Source organism: Phaseolus vulgaris, chromosome 7 (genome assembly GCF_051622355.1).
Source record: "Phaseolus vulgaris cultivar YP4 chromosome 7, ASM5162235v1, whole genome shotgun sequence".
Lineage (NCBI taxonomy): Eukaryota > Viridiplantae > Streptophyta > Magnoliopsida > Fabales > Fabaceae > Phaseolus > Phaseolus vulgaris.
Genome location: NC_143504.1, coordinates 20,524,098 through 20,541,712, shown reverse-complemented (window position 1 = coordinate 20,541,712; position 17,615 = coordinate 20,524,098). Strand labels below are relative to the sequence as shown.

At 36.8% G+C, this 17,615-nt stretch overlaps 3 protein-coding genes across 3 annotated transcripts; 2 read left to right on the top strand and 1 right to left on the bottom strand.

Annotated features, from left to right (window-relative positions):
- The first annotated feature begins 3,038 nt into the window (after positions 1–3,038).
- LOC137816957 (uncharacterized) lies at positions 3,039–3,730 on the top strand. The gene is made up of 2 exons (XM_068620150.2): positions 3,039–3,142; positions 3,318–3,730. Exon 2 carries the CDS (start codon positions 3,342–3,344, stop codon positions 3,513–3,515), a length of 174 nt encoding a protein of 57 aa, XP_068476251.1. The 5' UTR covers positions 3,039–3,142; positions 3,318–3,341; the 3' UTR covers positions 3,516–3,730.
- Positions 3,731–9,673: 5,943 nt separating this feature from the next.
- Positions 9,674–11,628, bottom strand: LOC150025821 (uncharacterized). The gene has a single exon (XM_090304756.1). The coding sequence runs from the start codon at positions 11,129–11,131 to the stop codon at positions 9,674–9,676; it is 1,458 nt and encodes a 485-aa protein (XP_090160882.1). The 5' UTR covers positions 11,132–11,628.
- An 821-nt stretch (positions 11,629–12,449) lies between these two features.
- SD3 (import inner membrane translocase subunit) lies at positions 12,450–15,531 on the top strand. Its single transcript, XM_068620135.2, has 6 exons — positions 12,450–12,817; positions 12,884–13,062; positions 13,165–13,213; positions 13,523–13,642; positions 14,269–14,457; positions 15,105–15,531. Exons 1-5 carry the CDS (start codon positions 12,650–12,652, stop codon positions 14,440–14,442), a joined length of 690 nt encoding a protein of 229 aa, XP_068476236.1. The 5' UTR covers positions 12,450–12,649; the 3' UTR covers positions 14,443–14,457; positions 15,105–15,531.
- The last annotated feature ends 2,084 nt before the right edge of the window (positions 15,532–17,615 follow it).

Here is a 17,615-nt window from a genome sequence, read left to right as displayed (position 1 = left end):
CAAATAACAAATATAGGCTAGAATAAAGTACCTTTAGCATAATAGGGGGTGTGAGTAGCATTTTATCTTGTTCTTAACCCTTTTGGGAGACATTTTGATCTAGTTTCTAGAAGGACAAGCCTGGGATGCGGGTTTGACTTAGTCAAATCCTAAGGCTGCCCATTTTTTCCCTTTTCCCATCCTACCCCTTTAGCTTGTTCTCCAAGGCTCCTTCACCTATAAATAGGAGGCCTACCTAGTGTATTTTACAAGTTGAAATTAATAAAAGAAGAGTTACTTTGCACAAATTGTGTGAGGTGTTAGCGAGTTTTGAATTCCTCTTAGCATTTAGGTTTTATCTTGTGAGTATTGAGAGCTCTCAAGTGGCGGCTATCATCACTTATCTTGGAGCCCAATCACACTCCAAGTGGCCTGTTCCACTTCTCAAATCCATCACATAAGCTTTCTCCTTCCTTCATCTATTCTTCCATTTTTACTCTTTGTATATGTTCTTGTTTGGTTTTCATTGTTTCCATTCGACAATTCTATTTGGTTTCTTTTCTTTGTTCTTTAATTCTGCACCTTCTAGCATTATTTTCACTTTATAATTGTCTTTTCCTTTTGCCTTTGTGAAATGAACCTTCACATCTACTTAATCGCTTGGTTAAGTTAATGTCCAGTGGGGATTTTCCTAGGTTTTCACTCTTAAATTCCTAAAATCCCAATCTAAGTAAAGTGTCACCATAAAATGAACAATCCTAAAATCAACTCAGATCACTTAGCGACTTATATATGTCATTACAAGCATGGAAAACAAGAAAAGAAGATCCATGGTGTTTCTCCTTGATGGCTGCCTTCTCTAGGATTTTCTATATCTGATTATCCTTCATCTATGCTTTAGAGTTCAGCCTCATGCCTTCTATTTAACCTAATTTGTTGTAGGTGATAGCTTGCTTAAGTGAGTATCACGAGAAAAAGCCCAACTTCACTGGAGTGAACTTGCTTAAGCGAGTTTGACCGAGTTTGCTCCAAAGAACAAGTTTTCTATGTAGTGACTTTATTTGAGCGAGTTTTCAATGCTCCAACTTTTTTTTCTCCTTGTATTTAACTTGTCCATTTCTCTTTTAGCCCTTTATCTCCATCTTTCCCTAGATTCCTAAAATTAGCACAAACTTAAGAATAAATCGTTCTTATTCATCTTATAATCCAAAATTATGTAAAAAAGTTCAAATTCCTAAATTAGAGGTTGAGTTATAACTCTATTAACAACTAAAGTCCATAAGTAACTATATTTTTGCATGAAATATCATTAAATTATGACACTTATCAGTACTAGGAGTATGCGGGATAAAAAATTGTTACCCTTTGTATTAATTTCTCAATAATTTTTAGGGGAGAAGTTCTATCCTAACCCTTTGATACTTGAACCTTAGGTAACCCACTAGGGATTTGATTTCGGCTGAGGCCACAATGACGATGATAGGAGCGGTTTTAACCGCGATCACCAGAGATGACTCGATCTCTAAGGAATCACCTTCACAGAGAATGATTCAGAAGGGCTCGATAAGAAACCTCCCCCAATATGGTTGAATAGTTTTATATAGGTAGACTTCTACTCGACTTTATCAGTAAAGTTCGACAATCCTTTAAAATGATATTTGTCATCACTGACAACTTGGATTCACCATCTTGAACGACTCGACGCCAAACTCAATAAAAACAAGTTTGTCTTACCTCAAGTACATTTAAAAATAAAGAAATATATTTAATATATATTTTAAAATAAAAAATTATTTCCAATAAAGGTGATTTATTAATTTTATATATCAAATTATTTTACGTAACCGATTTTGTTATCTTAATTTGTCCGGGTAATTAAAATTGTTGAATAAAATAAAATATAACTGATTTAACAACATAAAAAATTAAAATATATACGAAAAAGAGATTAAATTAAGAAAATTAAAAAATGTGGTTTTATTTAACTTGAGAATATTTCAAAAAATATATTAAATAATTTTTTTAAATTTGTTTTATCTTAAACATATGTAAAAATAAATGTACAGTAAAATAATATTTGTAGTTTAAAATAGAAAATCTTTAATAATAAACATAAAAAATTACACAACCTCCAAGGATCCACCCTCTCCTACCTTCTTTTTTCTTCTCGTAGCCCCCACTTTCTCCAACACTCCCTACACGTACCCCCAACCCTTTATTTTAGGGGTGTTTCTCCTTGCACCCCGAACAAATGGCTTCCTGCACACCATCATCTTTTAGAAAAATCATTTTACTTCTTTTAAAAGTGCCTTCCAGATTACTTTTCTCTGGAATATACTTTCCAGAATACATTTTACAAATTTCAAATTTATCATTATGGAAATTAAAAAAATGTGTTTCGGAAAGGATACTCTGAAATAATTTTTTTTCTTATGAATATCTTATTCTAGAAACATATTGTGCTTACGGAATCTATTCCAAAAATACTTTTTGTTTACAGAATCCCTATTTCGGAATCACTCAAAATTATCAAGGATAATTCTGGTATTTCAAAAGTGTAGGGGTCCAGGAAGAAAAATGTAGGTGCAGGAAAAAATACCATTTTTATAGTTTTTGAGTTTGGATTTTTCTCCGTGCACCCCAACAAATGGCTTCCTGCACCCATCATTACTGGAAAAGATCATTTTACCTCTTTTAAAAATGATTTTTGGATTACTCTTTTTGAAATATTTCCAAAACATACTTTCCGTAACATATTTGATAAATTCTAGATTTATCATTCTGAAAATTAGAAAAATGTGTTCTGGAATTTTTTTTAGAATAGTTTTCTGCCTTCCAAATTTCTTAGTTTAGAAACAGACTTTGCTTATGAAACCCCTATTTTAGAAACACCTTTTCTTACGGAACCCTTATTTCATAATCACTCAAAATTATCAAAGATAATTCGAGTATTTCAAAGAATGTAGGAGTGCAGAAAGAAAAAATTGTAGGGGTGTAGGAAGAAATACTCTTTGAGGTTTCTCACTCTCCCTGTATAAAGGGCTGACCCAAGAATAATAGGGCACTGATTGACAAAAAAGAAAAACAATTGGGGAGAAAACAGGAGCAACGGAGAAAAAGGAATAGTGAAGGAGAAAAAGAAAGAAAGATGATCACTGGGAAGGTCAGTTTTTCTTAACATTTATTTTTTTGTTTCTGTTCTGATCAACAAAGTATTGATTTTAGCTGATTGTCAATGCTTTTATATGAATTGGTTCTTTGGGGTAAAATGTAGAACTTTATTTTAATGAAAAAAAACTGTGGTTGATCATGGCGCACATTTCTTGCGTTTATGACAGTGATATCTTCTTCAAGAGTAAATAATGGGTGACAAGAAGAAGAAGGCTCAGATGTTTGTAAAACTAGTGTCTGCTGCCGGCACTGGATTCTTCTATGTTAAGAGGAAGCCAAGGCAGTTCACAGAGAAGCTTGAATTTCGAAAATTTGATCCCAGGGTTAATCGTCATGTTCTGTTTACAGAGGCTAAGATGAAGTGATTGGGTACCTTTCATGGCTTCATTTTCCTTGTAACTGGATCAATCTTTTGCTTCTCTTTGAAATGATTTTCTTATCTGTGTTAATTTTGAATAATTTCAATATTTTCGCCGTCTCTGTATGTTGTATTTTCTGAGTTTGTAAAGGCCAATCATACATTCACCACTACCCTAATCTTAAAGCAATTCAAAGAAACAGTTTGTGCTTGTCATCTCCATATTGGGAAGCCACCAAATCATTCAAGGTCCATGCAACAGCGCAAATCCAATAGTACCACTTCCACCATATAGGTATTCTCTGTAATTGAGTTCATTTTCAATGTTAGTTCACGTCATTCACACTACACAATAGAAGAAGTCACTTACAAAAGAAAAAAAAAGAGAAATGTCAACTACTCACATTTCTCTTCATACGTAATCTCTTGTTGAAATTTATCAGAAATCACAAAAACGCATGGATTTTACATGTTTTTTAAATGACTCTAGGTAATTTTGTAGTTTTTAATAAATTTTAACTGAGTAAATAGTGTATCAAGAAGAGTGCTTGCTATGGCATTAGATTTTGTATATCAATGAAATTGCATGTTAATATGCCTCAAACGCTTTAAATTCACAACTTCTATGCTAACAAGGGTGTAGATAAAGGTTATACCAAAGAAAGCGAACCCATGTAACCATTAGGATGTGGCATTTTATTTTACATAAGAAAAAACATGTAAACAAGGTTGTGTATAAGGAAATGATGAAACCTGAGATAAGGCTCCATATTGCAAAGAATGCACTGGAGCCATCATACCATGTAAGGTTTAGTATAAGAAAGTGAAATACATGAAGAAAAGATATCACACGTGGTCCAATCAAATCCCACCATGCCATATACTTTAATCCCATACAGCGAGATGTGGAGAAGTTCAATAATAACCTGCAAATACAAAACAATTGTTAGAGTTCAACTTTTACAATTCAATGATCAATCTATTTTTGTTCTTGTTTTGAAGTTTGGAGTATCGTGATGCATCTTAGTTCGCAGAAATAATGTTGTTGTCGTGATAGCTAAATGTACGAGCTGAATACAAGTATTAAGACATAAAAGTTGAAGCAGTCTATTTTGTGCTTGATTCTAGTTTCAAATCAGATAATATGAACAAAATTAGTGATTGAATGTTTCTTAATTGAGTGGCTTTGAATATGTAGACAAACGAATTTCTCTTCATAAGCAAAAATTCTCTGCTAGCACAAGCCCCTCAGCAGCTCCTGTTTTGTTAGCACTATACTTCTTTGTGGTCAATGCATTTGGATGGCATTTAGACTTGTCAAATGGAGTGGCTAGATCCTCTCTTCGTTCCCGACCTATGTGAAATAATTGGAATGCTTCCGCGATATCGTTGACAGTGACAAAGCTGTAAGGTTCATCTTTGCGTGCCCAATATTACGATTGATCCTTTTTTTATGTAACCTGTTGCACCCCACAAGAACAAAATTAACCTTCAATCCATAAAATACAAACAAGAAAAGCTTTAAACCAACACCAAGTGAATCACACTCATACTTCTTGTAGGAAGTCAGCAACTCCTTTCCTTTCAGAAGACTTGAAACCCATAGATTCGAAAAACTCAAGTACATTTCTCTTGGTCCTTGATACACAATTTGCCCATTGTTAACAGTATTATAAGGTCAAATAGTTCATAAGTTTCTGGTGCTGGCTGCAGCAGAGAAACAAGGGCAGTTCCGTTCAGAATATGGATAGATTGTTGGATAGAGTTGACTATCTGAACAGTTGTGGAACTGTCCAAACCAGTAGATATCTTATCCATGAACAACACCTTTATAGGTCCAACCAGCATCTCTCCTTCATTGCTACGCAGAAACTTTCAGTCATCAAACTCTTTATAGGTTCCCAAGTCTCGTTTTAAGTTGTTTTTCATGCTGTTATTGATAAACAGAAACTACCTGTTGTGCTCTCTTTTTCTGCCCTCTTGAGATACCACTTATCATTCCATCTCCTGCCATAATGTCAGCACACACTTCAAGTCCCAAAATCTACATCATTTGAAAAGGGAAAATATGAAAAATATTATGTTGTTTCTTCACAAGCCATCAACATTTTCTTGATTTGATGAATGTGGACTCTTACCTTAAGAATTGAATCAGTGACTACGCTCGTTCTCTGTCTTCCTAATGCTGCAGCCTACACAATGAATTCCTCATGACCCTATGTGTTCAGAATTTCAAACAAAGTTCTTCATCAAATATCTTTTTCTCACCTTCATATAAGCATCAATATCAGGATATGGTTTAATCTGTGCTTTCTCTCTTCTTAGTAGCTCAGCCAACATCTCTTTAAAGAAGTTAATTTCAAAACTCTGATTAAGACAATTTAAGATGGTTGACATTTAAAAGGTATTTTTTATTGTTTTCTTTTTAACTTTTGCTTTTATTACTGAAAATGAAGCAACAAACCATAATTCTGTTCAACCCCTTGACATCTAGCTGAGAAAGCCAGTGTTTCTCTCAGTCATTTCTCCAATGTGGTTATCATGTTAACTTATATAAGCAGATGTCCTCTGTGGCACAAACTCTTCAAGCCCATGTCCGTTGTACGTGACTTTCCCATAATGCTGAGGTTTCATCATCAATTATATTAGTTACTCAAATGCATGCTATAGTTATAATAATTAGTGAATTATGTTAGTTATTCTTTCATAGTTATGATTAAAGTTGGTTTTCTCACTTTCAAATCTAATGGAATGCAGATCAAATAACAGAGACAATCCGCAAGAAAAATAAGGAAATAACAATCTAACAGTAATTGGTAGCAAGCTACCAATCCAGAGCCACAGGGCCTCTACAATTCACGTTTACAGTGAATCCACTTTTAACAGAATCCTCGATACTCTCTCTCTCCTCTAACCACCTATATATATTACTAATGCTTATACCCCTTATATCCTCCATACATATCAAGCCTGATTCAGGGCCACGTCATTCCTCTTGACCCCTCTCTTATTCTTCCTCACATACACTCTCCAAATCTTGGGCTTAGGACCATATTCCTGGCCCAGTTGTACCTCAGCATTTCTATCAATGCCACCCGCATCAGGAATGACCTTGTCCTCAAGGTTAAATTCTGGAAATTGACCCCTCAACACAGCATTGTCCTCCCATGTGACATCATCAATAGATTTATTCTTCCATTGGATCAAACTTTGAGGAATGGAAACTCCTTCCTGAACTGTTACTCTGAAGCCCAAAACCTTTACTGGATATACCTCTTCTTCAGCAACAACCTCTAATTCTTTAGGCAATTCTCCCAGGATATGGTAGTTCCCAACTGCCTTCTTTAATAAAGATATGTGAAAAACAGGATGGATTTTGGAGTAGTCAGGTAGTTGAAGCTTATAAGCAACTTCTCCAACCTTCTCAATGATCTTGAAAGGACCATAAAAACGTGCTGCAAGTTTCTGATTTATCCTTCGGACAACTGATTGTTGCCTATGGGGCCTCAATTTTAAAAACACCCATTCACCAATCTCGAACTGCAAATCCCTCCTCTTCTTATTGGCATACATTGTCATTTGCTGCTGGGCTTTGAACAAGTGCTTCTTAAGTTGATCCAAAGCCTCATCTCTGTCTTTTAACTCCAAAGCAACTGCAGCTACCTTTGTTTCATTGCTCAAGTATCGCAGCAATTTAGGAGGTTGTCTCCCGTACACAACTTCAAAAGGGGACTTACCTATAGACACATGATAAGTAGTGTTGTACCAATATTCAGCCCATGGCACCCAATAGGCCCAAGTCTTGGGTTGATCAGCCGCAAAACACCGAAGATAGCTTTCAAGACACCTATTGATAACCTCGGTTTGCCCATCTGTTTCGGGATGATAGGCGGAGCTCATTTTGAGTGTCGTACCCTGCAATTTGAACAATTCCCTCCAGAAATGGCTCACAAATAAGGGATCTCTATCACTTACAATGGAACTAGGAATTCCATGAAGTCGCACCACCTCCTTAACAAAGACTTCTGCCACAGACTTGGCAGTATAAGGATGCTTCAATAAGATAAAATGACTATACTTGGATAGTCTGTCTACCACCACAAAAAGCGCTTCAAAACCTCTGGATTTAGGCAAGCCAGTCACAAAGTCCATGGAAATATCCTCCCATACAGCATTGGGAATAGGTAGAGGTTGTAAAAAACCCCCTGGAGTAGTTGCATCATATTTCTGTCTTTGGCACACATCACATGCTCGTACATAATCCCGGATGGATTTCTGCATTCCCACCCAGTAAAGATTCTCTGCAATGCGCCTATAAGTCCTCAAAAATCCAGAATGGCCGCCCATAGGAGTTTCATGAAATTCTTTCAACAATGAAGGAATAGAGGGAGATTTAGCACCCAATACCAAATGGCCCTGGTACAATAAAACCCCTTGCTGCACACTATAACCCGGTTTAGCCATAGGATCTTTTATCACCTCCGCCATTACCTTCTGAACAGATTCATCATTCCTCACTTCTTGTAGTAGCTGATTACTCCCTAACCATATAGGAGTGTGCACCAGTGCAGAAAATGCACCCTCATCATAGCAACGAGACAAGGCATCAGCAACTTTGTTTTCGAAACCCGGTTTATAACGCACTTCAAATTGATAGCCTAACAACTTTGCCAACCAGCACTGTTGGTCAGGAGAGGAAATTCGCTGCTGTAAAAAATGCTTCAAACTCCTATGATCAGTGTACACAACAAACTCCTTGCCCAATAAATAATGCCTCCAATGTTGAATGGCAAGGACTAAAGCCATCAACTCCTTTTCATAAGTAGTTTTCATCAAGTTGTTGTCAGACAAAGCTTTGCTAAAATAAGCAATTGGTTGTCTGTTTTGCATCAACACAGCACCTACTCCTCTCCCTGCAGCATCGCATTCAATTTCAAAGGGCACAGAGAAATTAGGCAGCAAAAGAACAGGAGATGTTGTCATAATTTTCTTTAACCTCTCAAAAGCTTCCTTAGCAGCCATACCCCAATTGAAACCATCTTTCTTTGTCAATTCGGTCAGAGGTTTGGCAATCTTGCCATAATCCTTGACGAACTTCCTGTAGTATCCAGTCAAACCCAAAAACCCACGCACTCCTTTAACATTCTTAGGTTCAGGCCACTCCAAGATGCATCTAACCTTTTCTGGATTCACAGAAACCCCTGCACCAGAAATTATATGACCCAAGTAATCTACTTGCAAACATCCAAATTTACACTTAGCCATGTTAGCAACAAAACACTGATCCACTAACACCTGTAGCACTTGTTGAAGTTGCTGTATGTGCTCCTTTTCATCCTTGCTGTACACCAATATGTCATCGAAAAATACCAACACAAACTTTCTAAGAAATGGCCTAAAAATGTCGTTCATTGTGGCCTGAAAAGTGGCTGGTGCGTTCATCAATCCGAAAGGCATCACAAGATATTCGTAATGACCATTGTGAGTCCTAAACGCAGTTTTGTGCACATCATTCTCATGCACACGTATCTGATGATACCCTGATTTTAAATCAATCTTCGAAAAAATTGTTGACCCATGTAATTCATCCACAATGGGTATAGGGTATTTATCCGGGATAATTACTTTATTGAGAGCTCTATAATCCTCACACATCCGCCATGTTTGATCCTTCTTCTTGACCAAAATGACGGGGCTAGAGAATGCGCTCATACTGGGCTGAACAACCCCTGCCTGCAACAGTTCCGCTACTTGTCTCTCAATTTCAGATTTTTGGTGGTGAGGGTATTTGTATGGCCGCACATTGACTGGACCACAATTAGGTAACAAATTGATTCTATGCACCTGATCTCTTACTGGAGGTAGTGTTAACTTGTCTGTAAACACTGCAGGAAACCGCTCCAATACTTCCCGCACACTGTTTTGACCCAATTCCATTACATGCTGCTTCTCTTCCAATTGAGTCCACCACCCTTCACCATTCCAGTCCCGCTCTTGGCCTGTCAAGAAGGAATTGAGACAGCCATGTCGAACCTGTCCTTTTCCTTGACCCTGTAATGTTACCAGCTCCCCATTATGCCAAAACTGCATAGATAAATTTTTCCAGTCCATTACCACTTTCCCCAATGTGCTCAACCATGATATACCGAGAACCACATCTAACCCTCATAATTCCAACACCAGAGCATCTATTACAAAGAGCCTAGACCCCAGAAAAAGCTTAATTCCTTTACACGTGCCTTCGGACATAACCCGATGGCCATCCCCAAGCTTGATTCTCTTAACAGTAGTAGGGCTTACTGGTAGTCCCAAGGCGGAGGTCAATTCAGGTGAAATAAAATTGTGGCTAGCTCCACTATCGACCAACACCTCCACAACCACATCAGCTAATTGTGCCTCCAACTTCATGGTATTATATTCTCCCATCTTTCCCAAAACCCCAATAATTTTGCACTCCGCCTCTGGTTCTTCCTCCTCCTCGGCATCTTCTACCTCCAACGCTACTATTTCTCCGTCTTCATTCACTGTTTCTCCTTCCCCCAATATCAACACACGTAGGGAGCGTTCAGGACATTTGTGCAAGGTTGGGTGATACTTACCACCGCACTTAAAACAAAGCCCCTTTGCTCGCCGTTCCTCCATCTCCTCACTTCGCACTCCCCGCCACCGTTCCGAAGCTCTACCGCGGCGGTCGCCGTCGCTCTTCCGTCCCGTCGAGCTCAGCGATGAAGTAGGGTTCGCGTTCGACCCAAAAGAGCTCCCTGTTTTTGCCGGGTTGGGCCAACTTAAGTTTCCGGGTCTATTCATGTCCTTCTGGGTCGGGTTAAACCCACTACTGAACTTAAGCCCACTTTCTTCTCTTCGGCCCACAAACCTTTTCCCCACAGCTTTTTCACCCTCGGCATCGTCTTCCTTAATCTCCTCCTCAACATCCTTAGCCATCCTCATCATCTGCATCCGATTAGAAGGATTCAGAGTTCTCACCCTTCGCCGGATCGGAGGTTTCGACCCACTCATGAAGTATCCTAAGTATTGCTCCTCCGGCAATCGACCCACCTGCGAGGAAAGCAATTCAAATGCTTCAACAAACTCTTCAACTCTTCCAGTTTGACGGAGCGTGGATAATTCTTCAAACGGGTTTTCCAATCTCCGGCCACCGTAACGTGCGATCAATGCCCTTTTGAGTTTTTCCCATGATAGCTGATCTTCCGTCTCCATCAGTAAATTGAACCAATGGATCGTGGGACCTTCCATGCTCAAACGTGAAAGCTTCACCCGCATATCCTCCGGTGTGTTCTGGACATCGAAATATATTTCCGCACGAGTTATCCAAGCCACTGGATCTTCGCCATCGAACAGTGGAAGCTTCACCTTCTTCCCGGCGAGTAGAGACTCACTCGAAGGCGAATCACCACTCGAGTTTCCACTCGATGCCTCTCCTTCTCTATTTCCCTCCTTCAGTTTGCTTAGTTTCGCGAGAACTAGACTCTGCTGTTGCATCTGTTCGGACTGGAGCTGCATCTGTCGAACCAATGAGTCGAGCGTGGAGGTAACATGTCCCACTTGGGTCTCCAAAGCGTCAATCCGATCACCCATCTTAGGCGTAGGTGGCTTCCTTGGCATCGACGGTCTTCTCCGGGCTGGGTCTTTATCCGGCAGGTCAGACCAATTTAATGGAATGCAGATCAAATAACAGAGACAATCCGCAAGAAAAATAAGGAAATAACAATCTAACAGTAATTGGTAGCAAGCTACCAATCCAGAGCCACAGGGCCTCTACAATTCACGTTTACAGTGAATCCACTTTTAACAGAATCCTCGATACTCTCTCTCTCCTCTAACCACCTATATATATTACTAATGCTTATACCCCTTATATCCTCCATACATATCAAGCCTGATTCAGGGCCACGTCATTCCTCTTGACCCCTCTCTTATTCTTCCTCACATACACTCTCCAAATCTTGGGCTTAGGACCATATTCCTGGCCCAGTTGTACCTCAGCATTTCTATCAAAATCTTTACCAAGTTTTCCAACCAATGCCAACAGCAAAGTGGTCTTTCCAGAACCTGGTGGTCCCAAAAGCAACGTCATTCTGCCAAAGGTTCATCATCAGAACACCAAAACATCTGGTTGATCAAAAGTGCCATTTTAGTAAAATCAGTACATTATCATACAAAAAAAAAAACAATGAGTGTTGAATTCACCTTCGATGCTTTATGATTCCACTGATGTTCTGAAGTATATGTAACGGTTTCTCTGGACTTGAATATGAAGTCTTTTTTTAATTTCGTAATTAGTTTTTGTATTACATAATTTGAAAGTCTTTTTTCAGATGTATGATTAGTTTTTGAATAATCTGGAATTTTTTTTTAGTTTTGGGATTATGTAATCAAATTTTTTCCAAATGCATGTCTGGATTATATAATTCGAAAACTACTATGAAGGTGGCAAAAAAAGATAAAAGATATTTTCTCGTTTTGTATGAGAGTGAATGAGGTGTTAGAAGAATTTACAGAGGTGCAGGAAGAAATAGTCTGCATCACGAAGGATGAACGGAAACTAAATTTGGTTACGAGAATAAATCCAATGTAGAAATAATTTGTAGACAGAATTGAGCCTCAAAACATTATTTAAAATAATAACTGAAATAAGTAATTTAAATCCAAACCTAAATGTACTGATCAAATGCTAAATCTCAAACATGAAAAAATATTTAAAATTAATAATGAAAGAAATGAAATAAAATAAGTATATTGAGCCATGTCGTTAAAAGCAATAAAATCGAAAATATCAATAATGATAGACACATATAAAATTGAATAAAATAGATAAGTGTAAGTCTTTTTAAAATTAAACAAAATAGAACGCGAGAGATTAAACCTGAGTTAAATAATAGTTATTGTAACCTATAAGTACAAAAAATTTATCTTAATTAAAGACATTGAACTACAAAAATCGTTTTAAAATGTTAAAAAATGTAAAATATAATTTAACCAACTATTAAAGGATAAACAGAGGCGGCGGCGCCGTTTTGAACCGAAGTTTGCTTGCGAGGTGCGAACCCTCTTCCCCCACTCTCCGTAGCCCTTCTTCTACCTTCAACGCCGTGGAAGACGAAAAGACAGTGTCACTCCGCCATGTTCCGCAGAATCCTCTCCCACCATCGCGCACTCTCGGCATGCACGCGCTCTCTCGCCACTCGCCACGCCCCCAGTGTCCCTTCCCCCTCCTTCCCAATCACAGGATCAAGGTCCATTGCTTCCAAAACATCCCAATCCAACGAACACGGGGAATCTAGCAATAAGGTCAGAGAGTCAATGAATGCGTCATTTACTGCTTCCAAACCTAATTTCGATCTGTTTGATTTGTAGGCCAAAAAGGATATAGCCAGTGTTGAGGATCCCTTTAATGCCCCAACGTATAACATTCCGGAGAAGCCTGTCACCTTCGTGGAGGGAGCGTCCTACAGTGTTGTCATTCTTGCGGGGCTTGGAATCGCAGCTGCGGCCGGATATGCTGTTTTCAAGGAGCTTATTTTTCAACCTAAAGAGTAATCACCTTCTTCTTCCTTCTTTCTTCAATGAAAATGTTGCATATTATCTAATATAATATTCAAACATGTGTTTATTTAATTGCTGGGACCTGGTGGCAGGTACAAGATCTATAGCAAGGCTCTCAAAAGAATTCAAGATGACGGCCAGGTCAGTCACGTTTTTCTCACATTTCCACTTTCATGAGCTTGCAAAAAAAAAATAAAAAAATCTAAAATAAAGCATTTCCATTTGCTGAAGAACTTGGTGTTCGAAAGCTTCAGGCTAAAATTAGACACGCATTTGAACAATGTTGTATTTACTGCAAAGGATGAATTGTAATTAAAATTTGTGCATGCCAAACCAAACCTCTGCATCAAACAATTGTAAGTTAATGTTGGTACTCACAATCAGTAGCTGGTTCTATACTGGTTGGCGTTGTAAGTTCACTTGTGCTTGCTGGATTTGTTTTTGTACCAGGTACGTGTGAGGATTGGATCTCCAATTACTGGTTATGGTCAGGAGAGTAGAAATCGAGCTGCTCGCCAAAGAATCCCTCACAGGGTATGGACCGATGAAGAAGGTGTTGAGCATGTAGAGGTAAACATATGAGTATTTACTCAATTTTTGTTGTTGATGTATTCGCATTTCGTTTTATGGGAACTATTTTGATAAACCCATGGGATGTAAAAGAAAAACTTAAAAGAAAGGTTGGGAAGGGAGGAAACAAAAATGAAGAAGAAAGGAGAAAAGAGGCAAGGTATGGAGGAGGATTTCATTCGATATATTGCTGTATTTTACCCCTGTGTCAGGTAACCCCCTTAATAATTGATTACAATAGGTTAGTTCGCTATTTGTCTGTTAGTTATATTATTGAGGTATCTGGGGCTGGGATAATTAGAGAAATAAGGCATGTTGTCTATAAATAAGAAACGGAGTTGAGAGGAGAGGTATCTTATGAAGTTGGAAAGACTGGGATTCTTAGAATGGGGGAGATGTCAGGGTCTCTTGAATTCTGGTTCTGGTATCAGAGAATTGTATTAGATTATAAAAGACATTTCTCTCTCTTTCCATATATTTTATTCTCTGTCCTTATCAGGTTCTATCAATCTGCCCTTTCAAATTCTTAAAATTTTGTCTATGGTGGGAGATGATTATTGTTTACTAGCTGTGTCATTTATATTGATAATATGATTCACACTCAAATATGTTATTTTGGCTTACAGGTTAATTTTTACATCAGGGGCCCCCATGGACATGGAAAGGTATTCTCTGAGATGTTCAAAGGTCCAGCTGACAATGAATGGAAGTTTACTTACTTGATTGTTGAGATTAGAGCACCTTCTACAGCACAGCTAATTCTGGAGTCATACATTCCATCTTACAGTGCAACCAAGTAGGCCAGACGAGACAAGGTTTTGTTCAGTACCTTTTTCTGGTTATTCTCTGTAGTCACTAGATTGTCATTTGTGTTTCTGTTTGATATTGAGGTCCTACTTTTCACAACTCTAAATTATACGTGATAACCCTGTGCATTATACATCCAAAGTTCCCAGATAAAGAAAATGGAGAGCCGGAGCTTCAAAATGTTATAAACTTCGTTGTTTTCTATTCTGCACATTCCATTAACTTGTTAACCTGTTGCAGATGTTAGACATGCAATATGTGTGTGTCTGTGTTTCTGTGTTACCTTGAACGCAGTCCTTTTCCTTCACTAATGTCCCCTTATCTCACTTAAGCTCTTGATTACATTGACTTGTTTGTGAATATCAGGCTATATGCACTTTGCAATACTTTTTCTTTTGTTCTTCTGACTGCATATATACTCCAAATTACTAGAAGGAAAAATTCCTGTTACCTGTTGCTATTTTAATGCTTTAGTATGCAATTCATATGCAAATGAAAACTTAAGAATCATAAGAAATCTGATTTCTGATTGTATGCTAGAAGGGAAAATTATCCTTTCACCTGTTGGTATTACAGTCCAGTTTGTGTGCATTCATATTTCCGTGCATTCCATAAAACTTGAAGAATCATAAGAATTCTGACATACTAAATGCAGGTATTTATTATTTGGTCCATTACTGGAGGCAGCATTTTTCAGCTATTAGCATTGACCACCTTAGCCAGTCTATGTTTCATAAGAGGACCGAATGAAAGTTGAAAGAAGGAAAAAAAAATTAAAGAAAGTCAAATAATGTGAGAAACTGAATCCCGAAGTCTCAGGTTCAGTATTTTTGTTTTTCCATTTAGAACCTGCAGATTTGAGGAAAAGTTTTGGGCCAGGATCTTAGTAACGGTGACCATAGCAATTACTTTGTCCTTGACAGTTGAGAATTCCGCCAATCAATTTGTTGTTATTGTTGACAATTCCCACATGGCTTGGTCTGTGTAGTACATTGAGTTTCTTGTTGTATTGTACAATGCAACATTTTTAAGGACGAATATATAAAGGGAGTGTAACCAAAAATGAAAATTGATATGGGTCATATATGATTGTTAGCGTGGAGACAGCAAGGATGTTTACACTGATTTCAATTACTTTGATTCATTAACAAGACTCAGGATGTGCTATAAAACTAATCCGAAAATAATGAAATCTGCTAGCATGCATCATCACTTGCTGTGATAATATATTTGTTTGTGGACGTTGATCTTGGAGATAATTGGGTGAACATTATGCGGAACTAACATGAACTGTAACTTAGAAATAATAGAACCTTACAAGTTAAAGGTTTGAGTGTAATATAACGCACAGACGGAGAAATAAATGGACAAGTTATTCTAAAATAACTATGTCTTCATCTCTATCTTTCAATATGTCATCGTTATAGATTAGTAAAAATGAAAAGTAAGGATTATATATGGTAATAATAATGATGATTTTTTTAAAGTTTTGCTTCTCGTTTGATAGAGAGGTAAGTGAGCGAGGGAGGTAGTTAATTTATTTGTTTTTAAAAGAAATAGTAGAATTCGGCGAAATAATATTTTTTGTTTGTTTGTTTTATTTTATTTTTATAAAATCAATCAAATAATATAATTTTATAAATTTTTTTTCTACTTTTCAGTTCTTTCTATTATATGAAATAATTAAACATTTCTTTCTATTATATTAAATAATTAGACATTCAATTATTAATTAACTCCTCAACTTATTTCATTTTTTTTTATCTTTTGTCTCAAAACCAAGATAATAGGCTAATTTCATATGTCAGCAACATAGGAGTTTCTTATCTTTGATGTCATTAACAAAAAATTACATTCCAGGAAATCGAGAGTCATTTGATCTAAGTGGTTTAAATGTGATAGCGTTTCAATATTTTATTATTTAAGTTAATAAATTTATAAATAGAAAAAAAATAATTTTTAATTTTATTTTATAAAAAATATTGTTTTCTTTAAAATTATTTTTTATTTTTTTAAATTTTTTTTTGAGTCAACCGTTCATCATTTTCAAGGTCTAAGTTTGTCCTAGAAATCTATCAAAGAAGAAGAGATCATTTAGCGAACATTACTTCATTTGGAGCAAGTTTTTTTTTCTTTGTTGAGATGATGTTTTGTTGAGTTGTTTACACGCTTACGCTTAGGAATATGTGTTTGTATGAGAAGTTTGATGGTTAAAGATGAATATCTCCTAGTATGAGGTTACAATGATATCATTAGTTTGATGATTAGGGTTTTCTACAAGCATATTTGAGCTTTTTGAGGTCAAATGGGACTTGGTGGACTTCGACTTGTAGTAATTGAATTTTCAAAGTAAGAGAAGCTAGTATGTATGATCTTTTTTGATATATTTGATATAAAGTTCGTTTGTTGTGAAAGTTCCAGTGGAATAATGTTGTGTTTCAAGTTTGAGCTTGAATTCTTTGGTCGAGGATGCGTTTGAGGTCCCTCTGCTGTATGTGAAGTTTTTGTTGCACGTGCATATAAGTATAGTGTTTCTTAGATGCTTGTTTAGTCTAAAGTTCGTCTGTTGCATGTGAGTCTGGGTCATTTGTTGCATGTGAGTTTGACGTTCTTCAGCTGCATGTTAATTCTAAAACTCTTCAACTGATTGTTAAATCTAGATTTTATTGTTTAGCTTGATGTAGTAATGTTTTCTTTATTAGCCTATGGTCTTCATCTTTGTTATTATAAAAAGTAAAGTAGATTCATTACTATGCCCAAAAAGAAGAATTTTAGGAAGTGAGATAGAAAGGTATTTTAAAGTTTAAGGAGAATAACCATATTTTTATAAGTGTTTATGTGTTGGTAAAAGGAAGTCTCCCTTTGAGTCACTCGAGTGAGTGCTTTATCCGATATCCTTATTGAGCAAAAGTAGACTTGTTAAAGCGAAAGTTTCATCTAAGTCGATAAGTGAGAGTATCATTTGAGTCACTATAGTAAGTATTTTATCTAATATCTTCACTCGCCAAAGGCGAACATGATTATCTAATATTAAATGAATTATCTAGATCGTTGTATTATGGTGTTTTTTCTTTACTACTAGCTTACTCTTATAATGTTGTCTATGTGGTGATATTGTTAGAAAATTATGTAAATTAATTTTATAATGTGACTCATACGAAATAAA

Coding starts and splice junctions, on each gene's coding strand:
- LOC137816957 (XM_068620150.2), top strand. CDS start 3,342: ATGGGTGACAAGAAGAAGAAGGCTCAGATGTTTGTAAAACTAGTGTCT.
- LOC150025821 (XM_090304756.1), bottom strand. CDS start 11,131: ATGCCAAGGAAGCCACCTACGCCTAAGATGGGTGATCGGATTGACGCT.
- SD3 (XM_068620135.2), top strand. CDS start 12,650: ATGTTCCGCAGAATCCTCTCCCACCATCGCGCACTCTCGGCATGCACG. Junction 12,818..12,883: donor ACGGGGAATCTAGCAATAAG/GTCAGAGAGTCA, acceptor TTTGATTTGTAG/GCCAAAAAGGATATAGCCAG. Junction 13,643..14,268: donor AAGGTGTTGAGCATGTAGAG/GTAAACATATGA, acceptor TTTGGCTTACAG/GTTAATTTTTACATCAGGGG.